This window comes from Melanerpes formicivorus, unplaced genomic scaffold, assembly GCF_026170545.1.
Source record: "Melanerpes formicivorus ecotype bairdi unplaced genomic scaffold, bMelFor1.0.p_v2 SCAF_21, whole genome shotgun sequence".
Lineage (NCBI taxonomy): Eukaryota > Metazoa > Chordata > Aves > Piciformes > Picidae > Melanerpes > Melanerpes formicivorus.
The window spans coordinates 7,511,567-7,531,645 of record NW_027142373.1 but is presented as its reverse complement, the minus strand read 5'-3'; the positions used below and the strand labels follow the sequence as shown (position 1 = coordinate 7,531,645).

At 59.9% G+C, this 20,079-nt stretch overlaps 5 protein-coding genes across 11 annotated transcripts; 3 read left to right on the top strand and 2 right to left on the bottom strand.

The window, feature by feature from the left end:
- The first annotated feature begins 20 nt into the window (after positions 1-20).
- On the top strand, positions 21-1,288 carry ARL16 (ADP ribosylation factor like GTPase 16). Its single transcript, XM_068151331.1, is given in 5 exon segments — positions 21-215; positions 218-279; positions 386-499; positions 627-742; positions 963-1,288. Coding segments are annotated over 5 exon segments (651 nt in total). The 5' UTR covers positions 21-28; the 3' UTR covers positions 1,135-1,288.
- Positions 1,289-2,043: 755 nt separating this feature from the next.
- TMC6 (transmembrane channel like 6) lies at positions 2,044-10,245 on the bottom strand. 4 transcript variants are annotated; one of them, XM_068151323.1, is made up of 21 exons: positions 9,484-10,245; positions 9,101-9,260; positions 8,771-8,889; positions 8,315-8,437; positions 8,064-8,222; positions 7,872-7,977; positions 7,681-7,777; positions 7,335-7,589; positions 6,875-7,065; positions 6,659-6,803; positions 6,229-6,384; positions 5,859-6,034; positions 5,614-5,695; positions 5,194-5,291; positions 4,938-5,033; positions 4,637-4,712; positions 4,222-4,355; positions 3,686-3,862; positions 3,438-3,516; positions 3,196-3,274; positions 2,044-2,766 (listed from the first exon to the last, which is right to left on the bottom strand). In XM_068151323.1, the coding sequence occupies exons 2-20, from the start codon at positions 9,154-9,156 to the stop codon at positions 3,203-3,205; spliced, it is 2,397 nt and encodes a 798-aa protein (XP_068007424.1). In that variant the 5' UTR covers positions 9,157-9,260; positions 9,484-10,245; the 3' UTR covers positions 2,044-2,766; positions 3,196-3,202. The 4 variants fall into 4 exon arrangements, with proteins under 4 accessions (XP_068007424.1, XP_068007427.1, XP_068007425.1 ...); XM_068151326.1 differs by having other exon boundaries at positions 9,618-10,245; XM_068151324.1 differs by having other exon boundaries at positions 9,915-10,245.
- A 97-nt stretch (positions 10,246-10,342) lies between these two features.
- On the top strand, positions 10,343-12,924 carry SYNGR2 (synaptogyrin 2). The gene is made up of 4 exons (XM_068151329.1): positions 10,343-10,502; positions 10,867-11,104; positions 11,522-11,661; positions 11,766-12,924. The coding sequence occupies exons 1-4, from the start codon at positions 10,395-10,397 to the stop codon at positions 11,961-11,963; spliced, it is 684 nt and encodes a 227-aa protein (XP_068007430.1). The 5' UTR covers positions 10,343-10,394; the 3' UTR covers positions 11,964-12,924.
- On the bottom strand, positions 12,897-16,439 carry TK1 (thymidine kinase 1). The gene is made up of 7 exons (XM_068151330.1): positions 16,323-16,439; positions 15,812-15,843; positions 15,624-15,737; positions 15,447-15,540; positions 15,090-15,179; positions 14,884-15,003; positions 12,897-14,772 (listed from the first exon to the last, which is right to left on the bottom strand). The coding sequence occupies exons 1-7, from the start codon at positions 16,386-16,388 to the stop codon at positions 14,617-14,619; spliced, it is 672 nt and encodes a 223-aa protein (XP_068007431.1). The 5' UTR covers positions 16,389-16,439; the 3' UTR covers positions 12,897-14,616.
- A 334-nt stretch (positions 16,440-16,773) lies between these two features.
- On the top strand, positions 16,774-19,810 carry AFMID (arylformamidase). 4 transcript variants are annotated; one of them, XM_068151318.1, is made up of 11 exons: positions 16,774-16,915; positions 17,030-17,120; positions 17,204-17,308; positions 17,377-17,425; positions 17,592-17,677; positions 17,751-17,823; positions 18,176-18,273; positions 18,485-18,563; positions 18,769-18,904; positions 19,141-19,245; positions 19,443-19,810. In XM_068151318.1, the coding sequence occupies exons 1-11, from the start codon at positions 16,886-16,888 to the stop codon at positions 19,470-19,472; spliced, it is 882 nt and encodes a 293-aa protein (XP_068007419.1). In that variant the 5' UTR covers positions 16,774-16,885; the 3' UTR covers positions 19,473-19,810. The 4 variants fall into 4 exon arrangements, with proteins under 4 accessions (XP_068007419.1, XP_068007420.1, XP_068007421.1 ...); XM_068151319.1 differs by lacking the exons at positions 19,141-19,245; positions 19,443-19,810 and adding an exon at positions 19,035-19,132; XM_068151320.1 differs by lacking the exons at positions 19,141-19,245; positions 19,443-19,810 and adding an exon at positions 19,038-19,129.
- The last annotated feature ends 269 nt before the right edge of the window (positions 19,811-20,079 follow it).

The following is a 20,079-nucleotide window of genomic DNA, read 5'->3' as shown; positions in this document are numbered from 1 at the left end:
GGGCAGCTTCCGGCGGCGGCGGGGCGGGATGGCGGCGGCGGGGCGGCCCGGGCCCACGTGCCTGCTGCTGGGAGCCGCGGGTGGTGGCAAGACCCTGCTGGCCAGGCGGCTGCGTCATATCCGGCGGGGTCGGGGGGTCCCGGGGTGGGCCCGGCGGGGCGGGGGGCCCGGGCGGGTCGTGTCCCCATCCCAGCATCGTCGTGTCCTTAACGCGCCGCACAGCTGAGCGCCGAGGCGGGGCCTGCCGAGCTGGGCGAGACCCCGGCCACGCTGCCCACGGTAGGCAGCGTTCGGTGGGGGCCGTGAGCCCTTCGGCAGCTTCAATGCGGCCGAGGGTCTCCGGTAAGCGGGCACGGCCGCACCCAGCTGGTGGCTGTCTCGACAGGTGGGCACCAATCTGACCGACCTGCGGCTGCCGCGCAAGGTGACGGTGCGGGAGCTGGGCGGCTGCATGGGCCCCATCTGGCCCAGCTACTACGATGAATGCAGCGCTCTGATGGTGAGCGGCCACGGCAACGGAGCCGTGCACAGGGGACCACCATCCGGTGCGGTGGCAGCTAAGCAGGACACCGCCGCCTTCCACCTCGGGCACACCTGCGCTGCCACCGCTTTCCCTCCTCCCGCAGTTCGTGATCGACGCAGCCAACCCCACCCAGGTCTCCTCATCCTGTGTCCAGCTGCTGTCCGTGCTCTCAGCAGTGCCGCTCGCCTCTGTGCCAGTGCTGGTCCTCTTCAACAAGATGTGAGGAGGGTGGTCAGCACCGAGGGTAGGGGCATGGGGGGACACCTTGAAGGCCTGTGGCAGCTCCCTCAAGAGCTGTCATGTCCCTTCCATCGGGTGATGTGAGAGGAAGCCCAGCGTGCTACATTTTGCTGTGCTCCCCAGACGTTGTGGGCAGGGGTTTGGCTGGGCAGGAGAGCCACCTTGGTGGGCTAATGCAACCCCCTCCTCCTGACTGCAGTGACCTGCCCTGCTACATGTCTCTGGCAGAGATGAAGTCGCTGTTCCGCATGCAGGACGTCATCTCCTGTGCCACACAGCCCATCACGCTGCTGGAGACCAGCGCCCGCACCGGCACCGGCCTGGCCGACGTCCTGCAGTGGCTGCAGGCTGTCCTCGGAGACCAGCGCTGACCCTGGCCCAGCTCCTGTCACCAAAGAAGGCAGCTGGCAAGCAGCTGCCCTGAGCAGGGCCCAGGACATCAACATGGCTGGTGGAGGGTAGGAGCCCTGTGGGACTTTACAGTAAAATTTCCACCATGCTGCCCAGGCTGGTGGCTGACCTGTGCTTGGATGGAATCCCTGGACTTTGGGGAAGGGATAAGCAAGAGCCTGAAAGACCAGACTTGTGCTGGTACCTCTGCTGACAGAGAAGGGTGGTCACGGGAGGTCAAGGGCATTTGGTGCTGCTAGCAGCTTGAGCCCTGGGAGCCAGCCAGGGCACAATGGGGAGGCCTAGAGGAACATGGACTTTGAGGGGGTGCTGTGAGCCACGTCAGGCTAAACTGTAGAGATGCCTCAGCTGTGGATAGCTCAGGAACAGCAGCAAATGCCAGGCTGTCACTGCTCTCCAGCACTCACCTGGGCTTGGAGAATGGCTGGATGTGTGGAGAACGCAGCCCCTGCCTGCACAGATAACCCAGCCCATGCCCACAGTGACAGGCCCCAGCTGGATGGGCAGCTTCCTGCCCCAGCAGTGCCAGGGCCAAGTCACATGGGTATTTGTGACTGTCTGGGCCTGGCACACACCATTACACAACCCTCACTGGGTCTGTCAGTGCCATGCTGCAGGGGGGCCAGCTGTGCAGGGCTGGAGGCTGCTGTGTGCTGTGGTGAAAGGGGGCTCCCTTGGCTGGGAACTGTGCACCACAATAGAAAGTGGCTCCTGGGGCTATATGCAATGAGGTAGAAGTGGTCCTCACTCCTGCAGTGTGGGCTGAGCTGGGCTCTTACCCAGGGCAGCCTGGTGGGCAGACAGGCTGTGGCAAGGAGCCCGAGCACACCCTGCACACCCTTAAGTGACGCTGACACACCAAACCTGCTTGCCAGCTTGCAGCCCAACCAGTCTGGACATAGCAACACTTTAATGGGCTGGGTGAGCCTGCAGCCAGAGCCAGGGAGCTCCTCTGCCTAGCACCTGGCATCACAGTGGTTTTTCCAGGCCCATCTTGCTGGTAGGTGCAGTGTGTTGCAGGGTGCCTGGCCTGGGGGCATCTGCTTGCCGCCTTTGTGGGGATGGTGTCAGCCACCTGCCTTTCTGGTGAGCCAGATGTGGGACTGGAGATGGGTCAGTGCCTGGTAGCTCCTGGCTCTGGCCTCACTGCTCCTGGGCAATGCAGAGGAAGCTGCAGGTTGTCTCTCCTTCAGTGTCCTTCTGGAAATAGCCAAAGCTGGTTGTCTGTGCAGGCTGGAACACATACAGGACGGGGAGAGCTGTCCTCTGCTAACAGTAACTACCCTTGGGCAGGGACTCTGACACTGAGCAGCCTGGAACAGAGCTGTGTCCTGGGACAGTCGTGGTCCTGCTGTGTCTCCAGGGGCTCTGGCACTAGGAGCACCCATGTTCCTGTGGCACAGCATCCCCATGGAGCTACCATGTGATGGGTGCCAAATAAGTCCTTCATCACTGCATGCTGGAGGCTGCTGCAAGTCCCATGGTCCTGGTGCTTCCCTCACCACATCATGATGGCTTAGAAAGAGATGGATCCAGTCCCTGGCCGCAAGTACAGTCCTGTCCTGTCCCACTCCTTCCTGGGGGTTCTGTCACTAAAAGGAGAGAGAGACACAGTACCTGAGACCTTGTGTGTCTGCTGGTGGGGCCAGACAGCACTGCCCCACCCTGAAAGCAAAGAGTATCTCTGAATGTCCCTGTTCCCTTCCTGACCCTTCCCTGTCCCTGCGCTGGTTCTGCTGGCAGTGATGCCGACCCCAGGCTACAGCAGCACCAGAGATCCAGTGGCCCTGGGTACTGGGGCAGTCCAGCCACTCCCTGGCATGCTCAGCCCTACATCCCCAGCTGCAAGGTGTGCCAGCAGAGTGAGGGGAAATGAAAGGCTGCCCATCACTTCATGGTCCCTAGCAGTACTTTGCCACAACTGGGCTGACCCTGCTCTGGCACAGAGCAGAGCAATTTCCACGTGTCCAGCCAAGCTCCCAACATGCTGGGATTTCCCTTTCCCCTTCATGAGGCCTCACCTGGAACTCAGGCACGTCTCTCTCTCTGCTCATAAACGGAGTGAAGCGTCTGAATGAGAAATCTTTTATCTTCCCCCTCCTGCAACAGCAAGAACATCGCAGTGAGCAGCCATGGAATGTGCTCTTCCATGGCCAAGGTGGCAGCAGTGCCAGGGTTAGAGCCTGAATCTGACAATCCCAGGGCTGAACCAGGGTGTGGAGCAGCTGGGACCAGCCAGGGGCTGGGGGCAGAGCTCACACACATTGTCAATCTGCTCCTTCAGCAGGTGGATGATCTTCCTCTGGCCTCTCACCACTTGGATGTTGAAGTAGATTGCAGCTCTGCAATGACAGAAGGGGAGGATGGCAGCCAGGGTGGGAAGCTGGGGGATGCTACACTCCAGGCACTGGGGTGCAGAGCTCTGGAATGATGCCTCAGCTCCCAGCTGTGACAGTGAGACCCTTGAAACATGGGTTCAGGGTTCAGCCTCGGGCTTGAATCTGCACTCACAGCAGGACCCCAGACACGAAGAACAGGGGGAAGGTGTTCTCCACCAGGTGCTGGTGGACCCAGGTGAACCAGGTGATGTTTGGGTTAGACTTCTCCAGCACTTGCACCCAGGTCTTTCCTGACTCATACATGGTTTCCATCCCCTGGAAGGGACCACAGGTCTCTGATGGCCGCACCCTGAGCAGAGAGAGCAATGTCAGAGCAATGTGCAGCACAGCCAGCTGCTATACCTAGCCCAGGGCACTTGGATGTCGAGCCCTCCAGGGACTAAGCCTGGCCTGTTCCAGCCATTCCCAGGTGATGAGGACATCCTTATTCCCTTGTTCAGCATCAGGAACAGCTGGGAGAAGTGGGTACAGGTCAGCTGCTGCTGTGCAGTGACAAGCCTCTGGGCTGACCAGCACCTCCCCGCCTAGGGCAGCGTCACGCAGCCCTGTGCTGGGTACAATGCTCCATGTGCCACCATGGCTGGGGAAGCATGACCTGCCCATATCCCTCTATTTCACCAGGCAGCTGGTGGTTCAGCAAGTACTCACGACCAGATGGTGTAGGAGATGAAGATGGCTGCACCCAGGAAGAACGGGAAGCACAGCAGGGTGATGAAGACGGTGCTCATGTGAGATGCTTGCCAGGGCTTTCTTGGGGACTGGCAGTTCTGCATCAGGCTAGTCTGCAGACAGGGAGCAGAGTCCCACATGCTGCCATCTCTGGGGAATCAGCCCAGGAGTGCAAGCAGGATGAACTGCCCCCTTCCCACCATCACATCCCACCCACCCTCTGAGAGCTGAGTGAGCCTGGGGTCACCCAGTCCTCAGCAACACTTCTCTCCCAGGAGGATACAGCTGCTAAGGCAGAGGCAGCCTGTGGCTGGGTGCAGTGTCACTACCACTTCAGGGCTGCCTGTTACAGGGACACCTGGAGAGCTGAGGAAGGTGGGGGGGGAGCTCACACCTTTTTGATGTAGAATAGCAGCAGCAGCTTCAGCATCTGCATGGCTGGCAGGAGTGGTGCAAAGACAATGCCCAGCCTGGGAGAGAGGGAGGAAGATGAGCTTGTCCTGAACCTGGGCCCCATGAGCCAACACAGGCAGAGCCAGGGGCAGCACAGGGCACTGACACCAGCTATCGTCAGGCTTTCATGAAGCAAAGAGCAGCTACACTGTGCAGGGTTTACTGTGCAGCCTGTTTGGGCTGGGCAATAGCTGAACTTCTGCCATCAATGAATGAGCCATGTCAGGCAGGGGCTGGCTCACCAGGTCAGAGTCTGCCCATAAATCAGCTCCAGCACATTTCGGGCGATGTCAAACTCAGGCTTCTGCTTCCTTTTCAGCTTCTTCTCCAAGATCAGCCTGGGAAGGAGAGGAGCTTTGCTCCCACACTGCTGCTGCTGGGGGTTATGCTTGGCACCCAGAGTCTGAGTGCACCAGGGCAGTGCTGCCTGAGCAGCAGAGAACTGGGGCTGTGCCAGGGATGCCATACTGGTAGGGGACCCCTCTTGGGGCATGTTACCTCCAGACCAGCTCTCCAAAGAGTGTGTCCAGCAGGGTGAATATGAAGTCCATCACCACAAAGCGATACAGCTCCTGCCCCACACAAGTCTCCCAGCACTGGAGAGACAAGCAGAGGTGGCATTAAGCAGGAAACAAGGCCTCTCCTCCTCTGCTTTTCTGTAGCCCCCATGGAGTGTGAGGGGCTGTGGGACCTTTTCCTCCCCTGCACCCCTTTCCCAGCCACCCCAAGTTTGGGGTTCCCCTGTCTAGCTGTGACTCCTCTCTCCCTGGTAAAGGAACAGACAATGCCTGCAGTGCTGCCTGGTAAAGCCCTGTCCCTGCTGCCTGCCCATTCGAGGACAGGAGCCTTGTCTTTGTCCCATACTCTCTGGACAAGGGACAGTCTGCATGGCACAGCTTCCACAGTGGCAGCACCAACCTCCTCTGTTGAGCAGACAACTCTCCGCCTGAGCCACTGGTAGCAGAGCAGGCCAAGGACCACCATCTTCAGAATGAGGTTCCTGGGGAGCAGAAGCAGTTCTGGGAGCCCCCCAGCCCTGGGGATGGAGGGGCTGAGCCCCACAGAGAGATTGTCCAGCCCCAAAGCCTCCTCCCACCTCACAAGTGAGGGTGCAGGAGTATCCTGCAGGACACTCCTTTCACCCCAGCCCCAGCCAGCCCAACCTGCAGATTGCCACGTAGACTCGTGCCACAGGGGAGTCCTGCTTCTCCCACAGTGCCAGCAAGTTGTAGATGTGGGGCATCACAGCGTTGAGGAGAGACACCACAAAGGGCAGGACCAGCAGGATGGCTTCCTGCTGCCACTTGCCACCATCCTGCGCTCGGTGGTCCTGCTGAACCTGGTGAGCAGGTACCAGGGTGAATGTACAGCTGCCAGCAGCCTGGTGCCATCAGGGAGGGTAACAAATGCCTGTGCCAGGAGGGGAGCTGCAATGGGGCTGCTTCTGTCCCCAGGGCTGCTCTGGCTTCCTGCCCCAGTACCACAGCCCCCTGCACCAGAGCAGGAGATCCTGTGGTGAGGGGCAGCACTCACCATGTGCATGTGCTCTGACAAGTAGTGCACAGCTACCACACAGCCCAGCACTGTGCCCAGTGAGAGGGTCCAGGCCAGGAGAAGCACAGTGCAGTGCCCCAGCTGCCGGCAGAGGCTCCGGGATCGGGAGCGTGACCTCTGCTCTGCCAGCAGCTCCTGCAAGAGAGCAGTGCCAGTGGTGCTGAACATGCTCTGGGACCAGGTTTGGAGCCAGGGCTTGTCCTGCTGCACTGAGGTGGGACCCAGAGGGATGGTGGAGAATGCACTGGTGGAAGGTAGGGGTTGGGATGTATTTACAGCTGCAGGGCTCCCTGGTGCAGCAAGGAGGAGAGAGGTGCTGAGCCGTGGGGTCTAGAGGTGCTCCTATGAACACCTTCACCTGCTGTTCAGTGCAGGGTGTGTCAGGGTCAACTCCAGCCCAGCTCCTCACCTTCAGCTGGGTGCAGATGTTCTCACACTGCAGCTTCACAGAGCGCCTCTGGATCACCTTGAAGTCCCAGGCACAGAAGACTTTGACAGCCAGGTCCCCTGCGGAGCTGCCCACACGGTAGCTCTCAAAAAACGAGCAGTGCATGCTGCAGCAAGGAGAAGGCTGTCAGGACATCAGGGCTGAGTGAAGGGGGCAAGGCTGTCAGTGCTGACCCACCTGTACACCAGCAGGATGCAGGTGAGGAGGAAGGAGACACCGACACTGAACACGTAGGCCAGCGGCATGTTGTATGGGAGCGAGGGGGCCGTGAGGGGACTGGTGCTGCCATTGGGGCTGGAGCCACAGGGCTCATTGAGGGTGGCATTCCTGTAGTAGCCATAGTACAGCAGCGAGTGAGTGAAGTAGCCCTGTGGGAAAGCACATAACAAGGTTCACAGTGATCTTACCGGTGCCCAACTCCCTGGCCAGCCTGGCACACCTGTGCCAGCTCACATGGACAGAGCTGTGGGCTGGGGCAACACATGGTATCCCTTTCCACACCCACAGCCTGGCAGTCCTAGAGGCCCAGGTGCACAAGGACAGGGTCTGGGATATGGCCTTGGCAGAGATGCAGGGATGAAGGGCTGGTCCCCAGGCTTGGAGCAACCACTGGCCCTGGGGTGCTGGCAGTGCTTACCGCTCCTGTGAGCAGCTCGAGGCCTGTGAAGGGCTGGGGACTGGCGGAGGCAGGCGGATACGCAGCCTGCATGGCCACCACAAAGACCGTGAGGATGAGGAATGAGATGATGTTGAACATAAGGAGATTCTTGAGGAAGAGGAAGTAGGAGAGGACACTGGAGCCGAAGCGGCCTCCTATCTGCTTCAGAGTGTAGTGCCAAGGCTGTGCAGCGGCGAGCAGGGAGAGGATCCTGTACCAGAGGCCCCGGCAGCCCTACGGAGAGGGAGCCCGTGGGGAGCACTGGAGCCAAAGCTTGCACTAGTGCTCCCAGCAGCTCCTGTGCCAACCTGCGCCCCAGACTTACGAGGACAGGGAAGTGCTTGAACCCTCTGGAGGCTGAGAAGGAGGCACGGCGCTGGACATACAGCCTTTTGAGATTCCACTGCACACTCAGCTCCTGCCTGTCCAGCAGAGATGGGTGGCAGAGGGTAGGACAAGCCTTGGGATGGCTCCAGCTGTGAGAGCCCTGCCTGGGGGTGGCAGGACAGGACCTACCGGAGGGTACACTTCTCTGCCAGGCTGAGGGGAACCGTGAGTAGCATGTGGCTGCGCTGGCTGGGGGAGAGGCTCAGCAGCTCCTTTGCCAGTAGGGTCCGCTTGTCTGGGGACACAAGGGGCTCAGTGGGACGCTGCCAGCCAGGACAGGGCATGCCTGTCCCAAAGCAGTACTTTCTGGGAGACTCTCACCTTCCAACTTGGCCGTAGCAGGGTCAGTCTCCAGGTCATGCTGCCGCAGGCTGGGCCGTGCTGTGTGTCTGAGCTGCTGCAGGGGGGGGCGGCTGCTCCGGCAACGCAGCCGCACGGTGCGGGTGTAGTACTGGGAGATGATGGCCCCACGGCTACGTCCTGTGAGTAAGAGGTGGCCACAGGAGAGCAAGGCAGCTGAGCAAGCTCTTCCCAAGGGCCTGGGGAAGGGCCAGAGGATGTGCGACACCTACCAATTGTGCGACTGGGCATGCTAGCCAGGATCTGCAGGCAGGTGGAGGGGTAGCTGGGGTGCTGCCTGCCCTGCCTGGGCTCCAGCCAGGTCACAGCACAGGCATCTGGGACAGCCACACGCTCTGGGAGATGGGCAGCAAGATGCAAACTGGTGAGAGCCGCAGTACCCATGGCTCCTATCCCTGTGGCCCTGCTGCTCTGCTCTGGCACAGAAACCAAATGCCTGCCCTGCTGGGTGCTTCCCCTGGAGCAACCCCTTCTCTGGGGACCCTCTGGGTGTCCTGATGGGCAAGTGTGTCCTGCTGTCTGCACCAGCAAAGGTGTCAGCAGGCTCCTGTAAGTGCTTTGGCCACAATCTTGGCACAAGCTCTGGCTAGCCCAGGCAAAGTAAAGGATGGTAGATAGCCCTAGGCACACATGCTGTCCCTTGTCCCACCCCAGTCGCAGCTCTTTACCTCCGTTCCTTGCCTGCATCTCCAGCTCCAAACTCGCCTCTACCAAGCTGCTCTGCTCCTGGATGAGCTGGTGGAAGGAAGTGTGCAGAGCTCCTTCACTGTCTGGGCTTGGCTCCTGGCTGTAGAAACATAGATCCGCTCACCTAGGGCTGTGCTGTGCACTGGGGCCTGCAGGATGGAGCCCTGGCAAAGCCTAACCACGCCTGTTGGAACGGACACCTAGTGCCTGCTGAGCATAAGGGCTGCCATCCCCTGGGAGTGCTGGCTGGGGGTTGGGGGATGCCAGAGGCCAAGCATGCAAGGGCTTAGGCTGGGCAGGGCCACACTCACCCATCGTTGTTGGTGTCCTCAGGGACGCGGAGGCTGACGGATGGCAGCTGGGACATCCTGGATAAGAACCACGCTCTCACCAGTACGCCGCCTCAGCCGACCCCGCCACGCGCACCCACCGGCACTCAGCTCCCACAGGGTGCTGCCTGCCCTCGGGATCCTGCAGGCGGGAGCACGAGAATTCACGGAATTAAACCTGTGTCTAAACTGGAAGCTAGTATCAGGGCCAGCACGGCTTCCAGCAGGCAGGGAGCAGCGCCGGGGCAGGAAGGAAGGGCGGGCGGGCGGATGCGGGAGGTGGCTGCGCTGGTGGAGCCCGCCCCGGGGCCGGGAGCCGCCGGGGCCGGGCTCGGGACACAGACTGTCCGCCCCGCGGCACTGACCCCGACTGTCGGCTCGGGAACGACAGGACCTGCAGCCCCGCGGCCGACACCTCTGCGCTCCCCCGCCAGCGCCCTCTCGAGGCCGGAGAGCGGCTCTGCCGGGGCCGCACCACCCGCGCCCAGCTCCCACCGACCGTCGGCGCTCCCCGCCTTCATCTTTCTCCCGTCCTTCTTCCTCCTCCACTGCCCCTGGGCCCCCCAATCCTCTTGGGGCAGATTTGATGAAGCTTCCCTGGGGGTGGGACTCCCGGTCCGCCCCGGTAACAGGAACCGACGTAGACGCGTCCCGAGGCTCCCGTCGCCTCCGCCCCCGCCGCGGCCGGGGATGGGTGCGAAGCCTGCCCCATTCACAGGCGGGGACAACCGACTCGCCGAGCCACATCCCTGTGCCAATCCTGCAGAGTACCCCTTTCCCCTCCGAACACGCTCACCGGGGCCGGTCGGGCTCCGGGGCTGACCCGCAGCACGAAATACGTCGGAGGGCGCCGGACGTTCGTCGTGGGGCTAGCGTACGGCCGGCTGGCGCTCCCCTGCCCTACGGCACTGCCCCAGACACTGCCCTGGGGCGGCGCCGGCAGGGACAGGAGCTGCTGTCGGCCTTCCCACTGCGCGGAACCGAGTGGCTGCGGGTCTCGTGGACACCGGAGAGACGCGGAGCAGGCCCAACGCTGCGCAGAGCAGCCAGACGAGGGAGATCTGCTCCCGCCTGCCCGAGCACAGCACTACCCGCTCCGCTCCGCTCCACTCCACTCTACCCTACCCTACCCCACCCCGTCGGGTCCCACCGGTCCCGCCCCGCCCCGCCCCGCTCAGCTCCGTCTCGTTCCGCCTCGCTCCGCTGTCCCTCTCCGGCCCTCCCCGGGGCGGTGCCGCGCAGAAGCAGCAGGGCGCAAGGCGGCCGGTCCGGCGCGATGGAGGGTGTCGCTGGCGGCGCGTATGGGGCGGCCAAGGCCGGCGGTAGCTTCGACCTGGGCCGCTTCGTGCAGCAGCCGCAGGTCCTGACACGGATTGCCAGCGCGGTGAGTCGGGCGGGACGGGGCGGAAGGGGACGGCACATCACGGAACGGGGCCCGCGCCTGGGCCGCACCACAACAGCCCCGCCAGGCCTTGTGGCTGGCCGGCCCCGCACCTCGGAACTTGCACGGCTTGGTCCAGCCATTCCCTCCCTCACAACCCAGCCTTCTTTTCTTTCCTGTCCGCTTCAGGCCCCCATGGCCTGGCCCGACCATTCCGTGTCCTGCCCCGGCGCAGCCGCGGCGCTGGACGCTGAGCCGAGCCCTGCCTGTACTGGTGTCTCCAGCCTGGCAGGGCACGGGCAGTGCTGGAAGGTCCCCAACGCCCCAGTACTGCCCCGGTACCAGACTCTTCCTCTCATCTCTGCAGATCTTCGCCCTGATCGTGTTCTGTTGCGTGATCGGGGAGGGCTACACCAACGTGCCCACCTCCTCCCAGCTCTTCTGCATCTTCAACCGCAACGAGGATGCTTGTCGCTACGGCATTGGCATCGGCGTCCTTGCCTTCCTCGCCTGCATCTTCTTCTTTATGGTGGACATCTACTTCCCCCAGATCAGCAACACCACCGACCGCAAGTACCTGGTCCTGGCAGACCTCGGCTTCTCAGGTACCAGCAGCCGTGGGGCAGGGCTGTGCCTTCCGTGTCTGCCACAATGGCTGCCCTTGTCCCGTGACGTGGCTGCCGGTGCCTGGCGAAGGGAGTCGCTCCCGCCTGGCATGCTGCCCGTGGGCCACGAGCTGCCTGCTCAAAGCACTCCAAGGAACCACGGGGAGCAGCACGTGGGCAGCTGGACTGGGCTGAGTGGCTGCACTAGGCTGGGCAGCTGGGCTTGGTGGCTGCACTGGGCTGAGCAGCTGGGCTGGGCTGAGTGACTTCACTGAGTGGCTGCACTGGGCTGGGCAGCTGGGCTGGTTTCTGCACCTCTCTGGTGGCAGCAGCAGCCTAATGGCAGCAGAGTCTGGCCTGAGGACCTGCCTGGAAGCAGCAAGATGCAGCCTCAGCCCTTCACACCACCTTCCACAGGTCTCTGGACATTCCTGTGGTTCGTTGGCTTTTGTTTCTTGACCAACCAGTGGTCCTCGACGCCGGCTGAGGATGTGCACATTGGGGCTGACTCAGCTCGAGCTGCCATCACCTTTAGCTTCTTCTCCATCTTCTCCTGGGTGAGTAAAGCTGCAGTGGAGCCTGGCCTGGCCCTGCCCTGCTTGGGAGGGAACATGAAGGGGCTCCCAGGGCTCTGCACCCCTGACACCTTTTGTCTTTCTAGGGCCTCCTGCTTGCCTTTGCTTACAAGAGATACAAAATGGGGGTGGAGGACTTTGTTCAAAGCTACATTGACCCCACCCCAGAGGTTTCAACCCCGTACTCCAGCTACCCCAACATCAGCCATGACAGCTACCAGCAGCCACCCTTCACCCAGACAGCAGAAGGCCCAGAGGGTTACCAGCCCCCACCGGTGTACTGAGCCCTGGTGGGGACTGCTGTACCAGTGCAATTCTCTTCTGCGTGGTGGGAGGGGAGGGACCTGTGACTTGAATGGGGCATGTGGGGTGGGAGGGTGACAGCTGCTTTGTGTGATGACCACTGGGCCTTGGTGCTGGGGTGCAGGGTGGGCATGGTCCAAGTGATGGAGCTGAGCTCTCCACCTCCAGAATCCAGAGCTTGTTGCACAGAGGATGATTCACCACATGTTGGGTGATTTGTAACTACTGATCTCAGCCCTGCAGCTCCAGGGAGGGGGTGTGTGGAGTGGCCCCAGCCAAGTTGCTGCTCTGGATGTTGTGCCTTGGGGGAAGCAGTGGGGTGTGGTTTGTCCCCCCAGCTTTGCCCTTGTCACTGCTGCCCTGGCTTGTCCTGGCACTGGTGCCTTTCAAGCCCTGCTGGCTGCAACTCTTCAAGTGCCGGCCTGGCTGCTGCAGCACAGCCAGGTGTCCAACTCCTGCCTTCCGCCAGCTTCCCATGCCTTCCCCCGTGGCTGCTGCTGGGTGAGCTTGATGCCAAAGCCCTCTCTTCTGACTGCAATATCCCCTGCTGTGCCTTCCACAGTCTGTGATAGAGCTGCTGGTGCTCAGATGATGTGGTTTGGGACCTGTGGGAGCAGTGAGCACTGGGATCTCAGCAGGGCTGTGTCTGAGGAAACTCCTGGAGGGCTTTCCTGTTGACAGTACTTGGCACCCCTTGATGGCTTCCCACCAGGCACTGCATATGCAGTGGTGAGGCTGCCATCCCAGGGCCCTGCTCACAGCCTGTGCTTTGGCTGCCCCCAGGGTGCCCAGGCAGGCTGGTCAGCTCAGGTTGTTTTCTGCTGTTGCAAAGCTGTTCCCAGCAGTAGTGTGCGGTGTGTGAGCTGTCGCTGCTGGGGCTGGCCTTCAAATAGCTCTTTGTTTGTCACTGTAGAGATGGAATAAACTTTTTCACCTCGCCAACATGTGCCTTTCTTCTCTTGGGAAACCAAACTGGATTTCTCCCCTCTCCCTGAGGGTTGCAGCAAGGGATTCCAGGCCAGGAAGCAGCAGAGCAGCCCCAGCCAACTGTGCTGCAAATAGCAGACTCATGCTGTATCTATTTTTAGGCAAGCCCTCCTCCTGCTCCGTATAAGTTTGTTGATAGAAAGTTTCGGCAGAGAGCTCCAACACCAACCCCTGCTACCAGCCAGCCAGCACAAGCCACTGCTGTGAGGAAGCAGCCTGTGCTGTTCAGTGCAGGGAGCCTTTTCAGAGCAGAAGATATAAAACACACAGAATTTTATTATTGACCTAAAGCAGGAGCAGTGCTGCTGTTCCTGTCCCTAAGGGAAAAGCCCAACCCTGGCAGTAAAGCACTTGTGTGTACTACAACTGTTGTCACTCCCAGCAACGTCATGGGAGTAGAGATTTCAGGCAGCTGTTGTGACCTTGTAGGGAGGTGCATGCTCTGAGCTAGGTCTAGGCAAACAGTAAGCACTGCATTTGCACCTCGATACTTGACCTCGCCAGAACCAAGAGCTACTGCTCTGAGCTTGTGAGCACTGCCTTACAGTGAAAAGCATTTTTGCAATGAGCAAATTAAAAACCCAACAACTTCCCAGAAGCCAAGTCAAGCAAAGGGGGAAGAGGATCCTTCAGTCAACTTGCAATAGAGGAAGAGTCAACCTTGAGAATTTTTGGAAGGCTAGGGCATGAGCAAGACACAAAGTTGAGAACCACTCACTCAAAGCAGAGACCCTTTTCCAGGTAGCTGGATCTTCACAGAAACAGTAGCCCAAACTTTTACATATTAAGTTTTGAGCCTCCAAACCTTTCCCACATAACTCAGGCACTGAAGTGGTAGCACCAAGCTTGGACTTGGGCAAAATCCTTCTAATTTTGGAGAAGAGGGTCTTCCCAAAGTGAAGTTTAGTTCTCCCAAAGAGACTCTGCCTTAATACACAGACTGCTACTGGACTGCTGCTGCTGGCCCTCATTAGAGTTCAAAAGCTAGGAGGAGCCTATGGTTGGGCTGTCAACTGAAGCCTCCCTTTCCCCCCTCTGTTTCAACAAGACCAGACCCAAGTGAATGTAATAGCAAGAGGATAGGCCAGGGACAGCCAAGAGCCAAGCTGCCTCTATGGGTGTCAGTTAAAAGTTGTGCCACAGCTCTGACAAGGGACAAGTTATCTCCTCTACGTTAAAAAGAGGAAGTTGGTTTAAAATACTCTACGCTGTCTTAAGAAACTTCCAATTTAGCAACAGCTCACAAGAGGGATAGAAACAGTAGCTGAACCAGTCATTAGTGCTGCTCTGAACCAGAAGCAAAAGACCAGAGCAGGCCAAAACTGTGGTGAGAGATGAAAGCCTGGCAGCCTGGCTTGCTGTGACAGTTCTCAGGACTTGAATGCCAGCATCAGCAACTACACCTGTCTCTTTCCTGCGATCTGAGAAAGAAAGTCACTTTTAGTCAGGGTCCAGCTCTCCCACAGTACCAGATCCAGTTGATCCTTCTTTTTCCTTTGTGCTCGGTGCAGAGGAACAGTGGCTTCGCTTGGCAGGTAGTGCTAAAACAACAGTTTTGCTAAGAGCAGAGGAAGCCAGATATGTCATCTGGAAATCACAACATTCAGCTTCCTTCCTCTCCATTTTCCCCACGTGGGAGCCCAGCAGTCAAGATAAGATCTTCCGGGAGGCAGTCAAGTCCATCTGCTTCACCCCCAGGGGCACATTTTCCTTGTTTTCCAACCCAGGCTGCTGAGACCTCTTGTGGAAGTAGCAGGCTCGGCACACAGAGTGGTACTTGTCTGCTCCTCCAATCACTTCAACCTGCAAGGAAATTGGGAGGGTCACTCTGCAGAGCTCAGTTTCCCTGGGGAGATCCCTCTAGGAGCGGCAAGGTGGAGCTACTGAAGCACTTTCTATTCCAATGCAACTTACCTCCCTCTCTGCTCCCAGCCTCTTTGTGTAGGAGGCTTCTCGGTAGCACTCCATGCACACAGCATTCAGCTTCACCACACTCTCAGCCAGTGGCACCAGATTCAGGATGTTTCCAAAAGCCTGTGCCAAGACAGCAGGGACAGGGCTGTCAGATGGGTTTTGTGAAGATCCCAAAGCAGCTGCTGCACTAAAAATAAGGATTTTACCTTTCTCTGGAAAGTCCCATCAAGAGCAGCAACAATGACAGTTTTCCCAGTATTGGCCATCATCTCACAGAACTCCACAATGTCTGGGAACTAGAGAAGGTACAGAAACAGTGTCAGGAGGAAGAAGGGGTAGCACTTTTCTCAGTATCCAGCAGCACAGGGCACAAAGAAAACCAGAGCAATGTCACCTATCTATGAAATGGACTCCAGCCTCAAGGAAGGGCTTGATGATACAAGCCTAATCCAGCAGGATCACAATCCCTTGGGTAATTTCTTCCCAGCCCCTCCTGCAGAGGATTTGGTCCTTTGTCTGCATCTTGCAGAGCTCCCCTGATCCCACCCTGGCCATGCACTTACAAACTGGCCCTCATCGATGCCAATGACAGCAGAGCCCAGCGCCTCCTGGTACACATCCTTGAGGAGACAAGCAGGCAGGGCCTCCATGGTGTTCCTGTAGGGAAAAGAGGAGAGGATGAGCCTGGCTGCCCAGCTGCCAGGACTGCTGGGCTGGCTCCTCCTGCCCTGGCGACTCACCTGTCATGTGTGCAGACCCCAGCAGTACCGTATCGTATGTCCTTGGCATACTTCACCAGCAAGCACTGGTACTGAGCGAGCTGGAAGCGCCGCACCCGCCGCATGAGCTCCGTGCTGCAAGAGAAGGATGTCAGCTAGCCCCAGGCATCTTGCCACTCTCGACCCCCCTACTCTGGCCCCGGACCTACCTCTTCCCGGAGAACATGGGGCCGAAGATCACCTGGGGGAGAACCACAGAGTCAACGAGCAGAGCACGGCTTCTAGAGGCACAGCACCGGCAGCTCCCTGGGCGCTGGCCTGGCCACCACCCTGCCCGGTAGTGGCCCAGCTCTAGTGGAACACTGAAAGCCCCGTAACAGTGCCAGGAGCCGGTGTGGCCCCCAGACCCTGCATCCTGGCCATGCCACCGTGCCTCACCCAGATACCGGCTCAGCCGCTCCATCCCCGCTGCTCCTCGCCTGCCTTGATATATCCCAGCCTCTCCTTCCTCATTGCATCTCCGGCCCAGCCCCTCCGAACCCCGATACCGTCCCAGAACTTCCTTTTCGCTGTCTCCCTAGGTACCCGTCCGGGCGCTTCACCCCCACGTCCCCTTATGACACCTACCCAACCCCTTCCATCCCTACTGCCACCCTGACCCCCGTACCAGCCCGCCACCTACAACCCCACTACCACCTCCGGTATCCGCCGTTCCAGTACCTGTATCTGCCCACGGGGGCGGCTGGGAGAGCCGGGATGGACACCGGGCACCGTCAGACAGTTCATGGTTCACGAACGGATGGATGAATGGATGGGCGGGCGGGCGGACTGACTGCCCGCGCTCGCCTCGCTCCGCCACGCCGACCAATCCAGGGAGGCCTCACACTCACGTGCCGCCACGCCAGCCAGTCGGAGGATGGTTGGCACCCCCGCTCTGCCTCACCGGCCAATGGAGGCACAGGCGCCAAAATTCTTATTGCTCTCCGCCCGCTCGCGCCGCTTTCCCGGCGTGCACCCGGTCAGCGCGCCCGATGTCCCGGCTTGGCCCCGCTCCGCTGGCAGCCAATGGCAGGGGGACGACCCCGCCCCGCCGATTCTGTCCCCGCCCCTGAGGGAGCAGTCCCGCCCCCGGCTAGTGTCCCGGCCCCACCTCTCGGGCTGCCAATGGGAACAGGACGGCCCCGCCCCGCTACCTCTGGCCGCGCCCCCGGGCGGGCAGGGGTCGCGGGGCTGGGAGGCGGCTTGGTACTGGGTTTGGGATCCGGACCGGCACCAGCCGCAGCATGGGGGGGTGGCAGGACATGACCGCAGAGGTAATGCCCGCGGGGCAGGCAGTTGTTATCCGGGCCGGGGGGCAGGAGATCTCTCCTGGTGCCCTCCTCTCCTGCGGAGCTGCCCCGCGCCGCATCGCCTTGCCTTCCCCGCAGGTGCTGGAGGATCAATACTCCCCCAGCCGCTGGTCCTCCCGCCTGGACAGGGACACCATCATCCAAGCCCACATCACGACGATGGCGGCAGGTGAGGGGTTGGTGGTCCCGAGGCGAGAGGCACCGGGAGCGGGGCTGCATCTCGATGTTCTGTCCGTGTCCATCCTCCTGCAGCAACTCAGCGGGCCCGGGCCAGCGTGCAGACCGCACTGCATGTCCCCTACGGCGACGGAGACAGGGAGAAGCTGGACATCTACCTTCCCCCGGACCCTTCTGAAAGTAGGTGACAAGCGGGCAAGGGCGATCGGGGGGCCATGCCCCCTGATCACTCAGCCTGTTCCACGCAGCATTCCCGGTCCTGGTCTACATCCATGGCGGATACTGGCAGTGCCTGAGGTGAGGCAGACTGTGGTCAGTGCGTTTCCCTGGAATGGGACCCCCCAGCCTGCTCTTACCATCCCCACCTCTGGACACCCCAACTTGTTCTGGGCACCCTGGGTTTGCCCTGACTGGCCCCAGGAGATCTTGACCCTGCAGCCCAGACGGCTTCTGTTTCCTCCAGTAAAGAGGAGTCAGGATTCGCAGCCCTCCCACTGGTGTCGCAGGGTGTGGGAGTGGTAGCAGTGGGCTATGACATAGCCCCCAAAGGTAAGTGCTGCCGAGTGGAGGCCATGGTTGCCTGCACCAGCCTAGCACCCTCCTGACTTTGCCCTCTGCCCAGGCCACATGGATGCTATGGTGCTGCAGGTTCGACGCAGCATCGCCTTCCTGGTGGAGCAGTACTCCCGGATCAGGTGGGCTCTGCACCACTTACAGGTCACCCCACCCCACCATACCATCATGGCCACTGCCAGGCCTTCATGGCAGACTGTGCCCCTGTCACTCTCTGGGTGGTTTGGTGCCCAGAGGTGGCTCTGGCAGCAACAGGAAGGGGTAGATGAGCCCTGCACTGTGGCAAGGGCTTTGCTGGTGAGTGCTGGTCAGTGCTGCCATGTCACTGCATGAGGCATCAGCGCACTGAGAAATGTGCCCAAGCTGCTGCATGTGGGTTGTGGTACTTGTGGTTGTGCCACCTCCTCCATGCAGAGCAGGGTGTCCTCAGGCTCTGGGTGCTCCTGGCACTGGCTCATGGCTCCCTCTCTCCAGAGGTGTTTACCTATGTGGACATTCAGCAGGAGCCCACTTGGCAGCCATGGTGTTGTCCACAGACTGGACAGAATATGGAGTGGTGCCAGATATCAAAGGTAATGTTGATGTGTCCAGAAGTGGTGTGTGTCTCTGGAATGAGGGAAATAAGTTGCCCCAACCAACTGCAGCCCACAGGCACTGGGGGTGCGGCGCTCTGGGCTCCTGCACAAGCTGCCTCCAGAGCTGTCCTCACAAGGCCTGGGGATGTTGGTGCAAGGAGGGTTCCAAGCCACAGGGCCCTTCACATGCCTGTACCTCTGCCTGTAGGAGCTGTGCTGGTGAGTGGTGTGTATGACCTGGAGCCTATCCTGCATACCTACGTGAACGATGAGCTGAACATGAGCAGGTGAGGCCACACGCTGCAGGGATGACAACTGGGGAAAGGCACAGGCAGGCTGTGAATGTCAGTGCCCACTCTGCCCCTGCCTGCACCGCAGGGCACCATCTGTCCCTGTGCCCTCTGCTTGGCTGGTGCACATCACTGAGGATGTGAGCAGACACCGTCTCTGAACAAGAGGCTGTGTCATCTTCCACTGTGGTATCTGCTGCAGGGAGGTTGCCCAGAGGAACAGCCCCATGCAGTGCATTGCTCCAGCAGCATCTGTGGCTGTGGCCTGTGAGGTACTGGTGGCTGTGGCCCAGCAAGACTCCCCAGAGTTCCGCAGACAGTCGCAGGAGTATGGCCAGGTGAGCTCTGGGCAGCACCTGTCCAGCTCCACAGGAATGCTGCTGCAGAGGGCCTGCTCACACCTGATCAGCTGTGATGAAGAGCTTATGTGCCATATCAGAGCAGTATTTCTGGCGCTGTTGTCTTCAGCAGCAGCTCAGGAGAGGACAATAATCCTTGTCACGCTGTCATTCCTGCCACCCTGTCTGGGACAGATTGGTGTTGGGGTCCCTTCTGCCAGCACTGCTCTCCACAGGCCCTGCGTGCAGCTGGCTGGTCTGTCTCCATACTGGATCTGGCTGGTGTAGATCACTTTGACATCATTGAGAGGCTATCAGAGGAGAGCTATATCCTCACACAGGTAGAGGAAGAGCTCCCATCCTCCCTTTGCTCTGAGCACAGCAGAGACTGGCAAGCAGCCTAGAAAGGCTGTGCTGAGGCTTCCCCTGCACACCAGGATGGGTGCAGGGCTGAAGCAGTGGGACTGGTTGTCTTCTCTAGGGGTGGAGGAGTGGGGCCAGGCAATCCTGGCTCACAGGGCTTGTGTCCTGCTGCCAGGTGATTCTGAACATGATTTCAAGAGCTTGATGGCACATCAGGAACAAACTAAGGAGTGAACCACAACTGCATGATAGCAGCAAGCAGCCTGTGTGGACCCTGCCCTGGATGCTGCAAGGGTCAGTCTCCAGACACCCTCTGTGCTTCCTCCCCATGCTCCATCCAGCCTGCAGCCAGGTGGGGAGTTCAGACCAGCAGAACACCAGTTACCACCAATTCTCACCTGGGCTGGCATCCTTTTGCTGGGTGTTTCTTGCCCATCTGGAGTGCACAGGGCTGGCAGGCCTGCCAGGCTCTCTCTGGGTGACAAATTTGATGCCTTGGCTTCCTTTTAAAGTGCCTATTGCCAATACAAAATGAAATGGGAATTACTGCTGCCTGGGTGTCAATGGAGTTGGGGTTGTGCTAATCTGGTGAGCACACACCACACATGGCTGCTGCAAAATCCCCTCTCCCAGTATGGAACTCCTGTTCGTGGCTGGGCTTTTCCAAAGAAACAGACCAGAGCCTGGCCTGGCTCTTGGCACAGGCAAAGCTCGGGCCTTCCAGACCCAGAATGTGATAGGCTCAGCAGACAGGGGACACTAGAAGGAGAGCCTGGCTACTGAGAGGCTGTGGGATGAGTGGGATAGAGGAG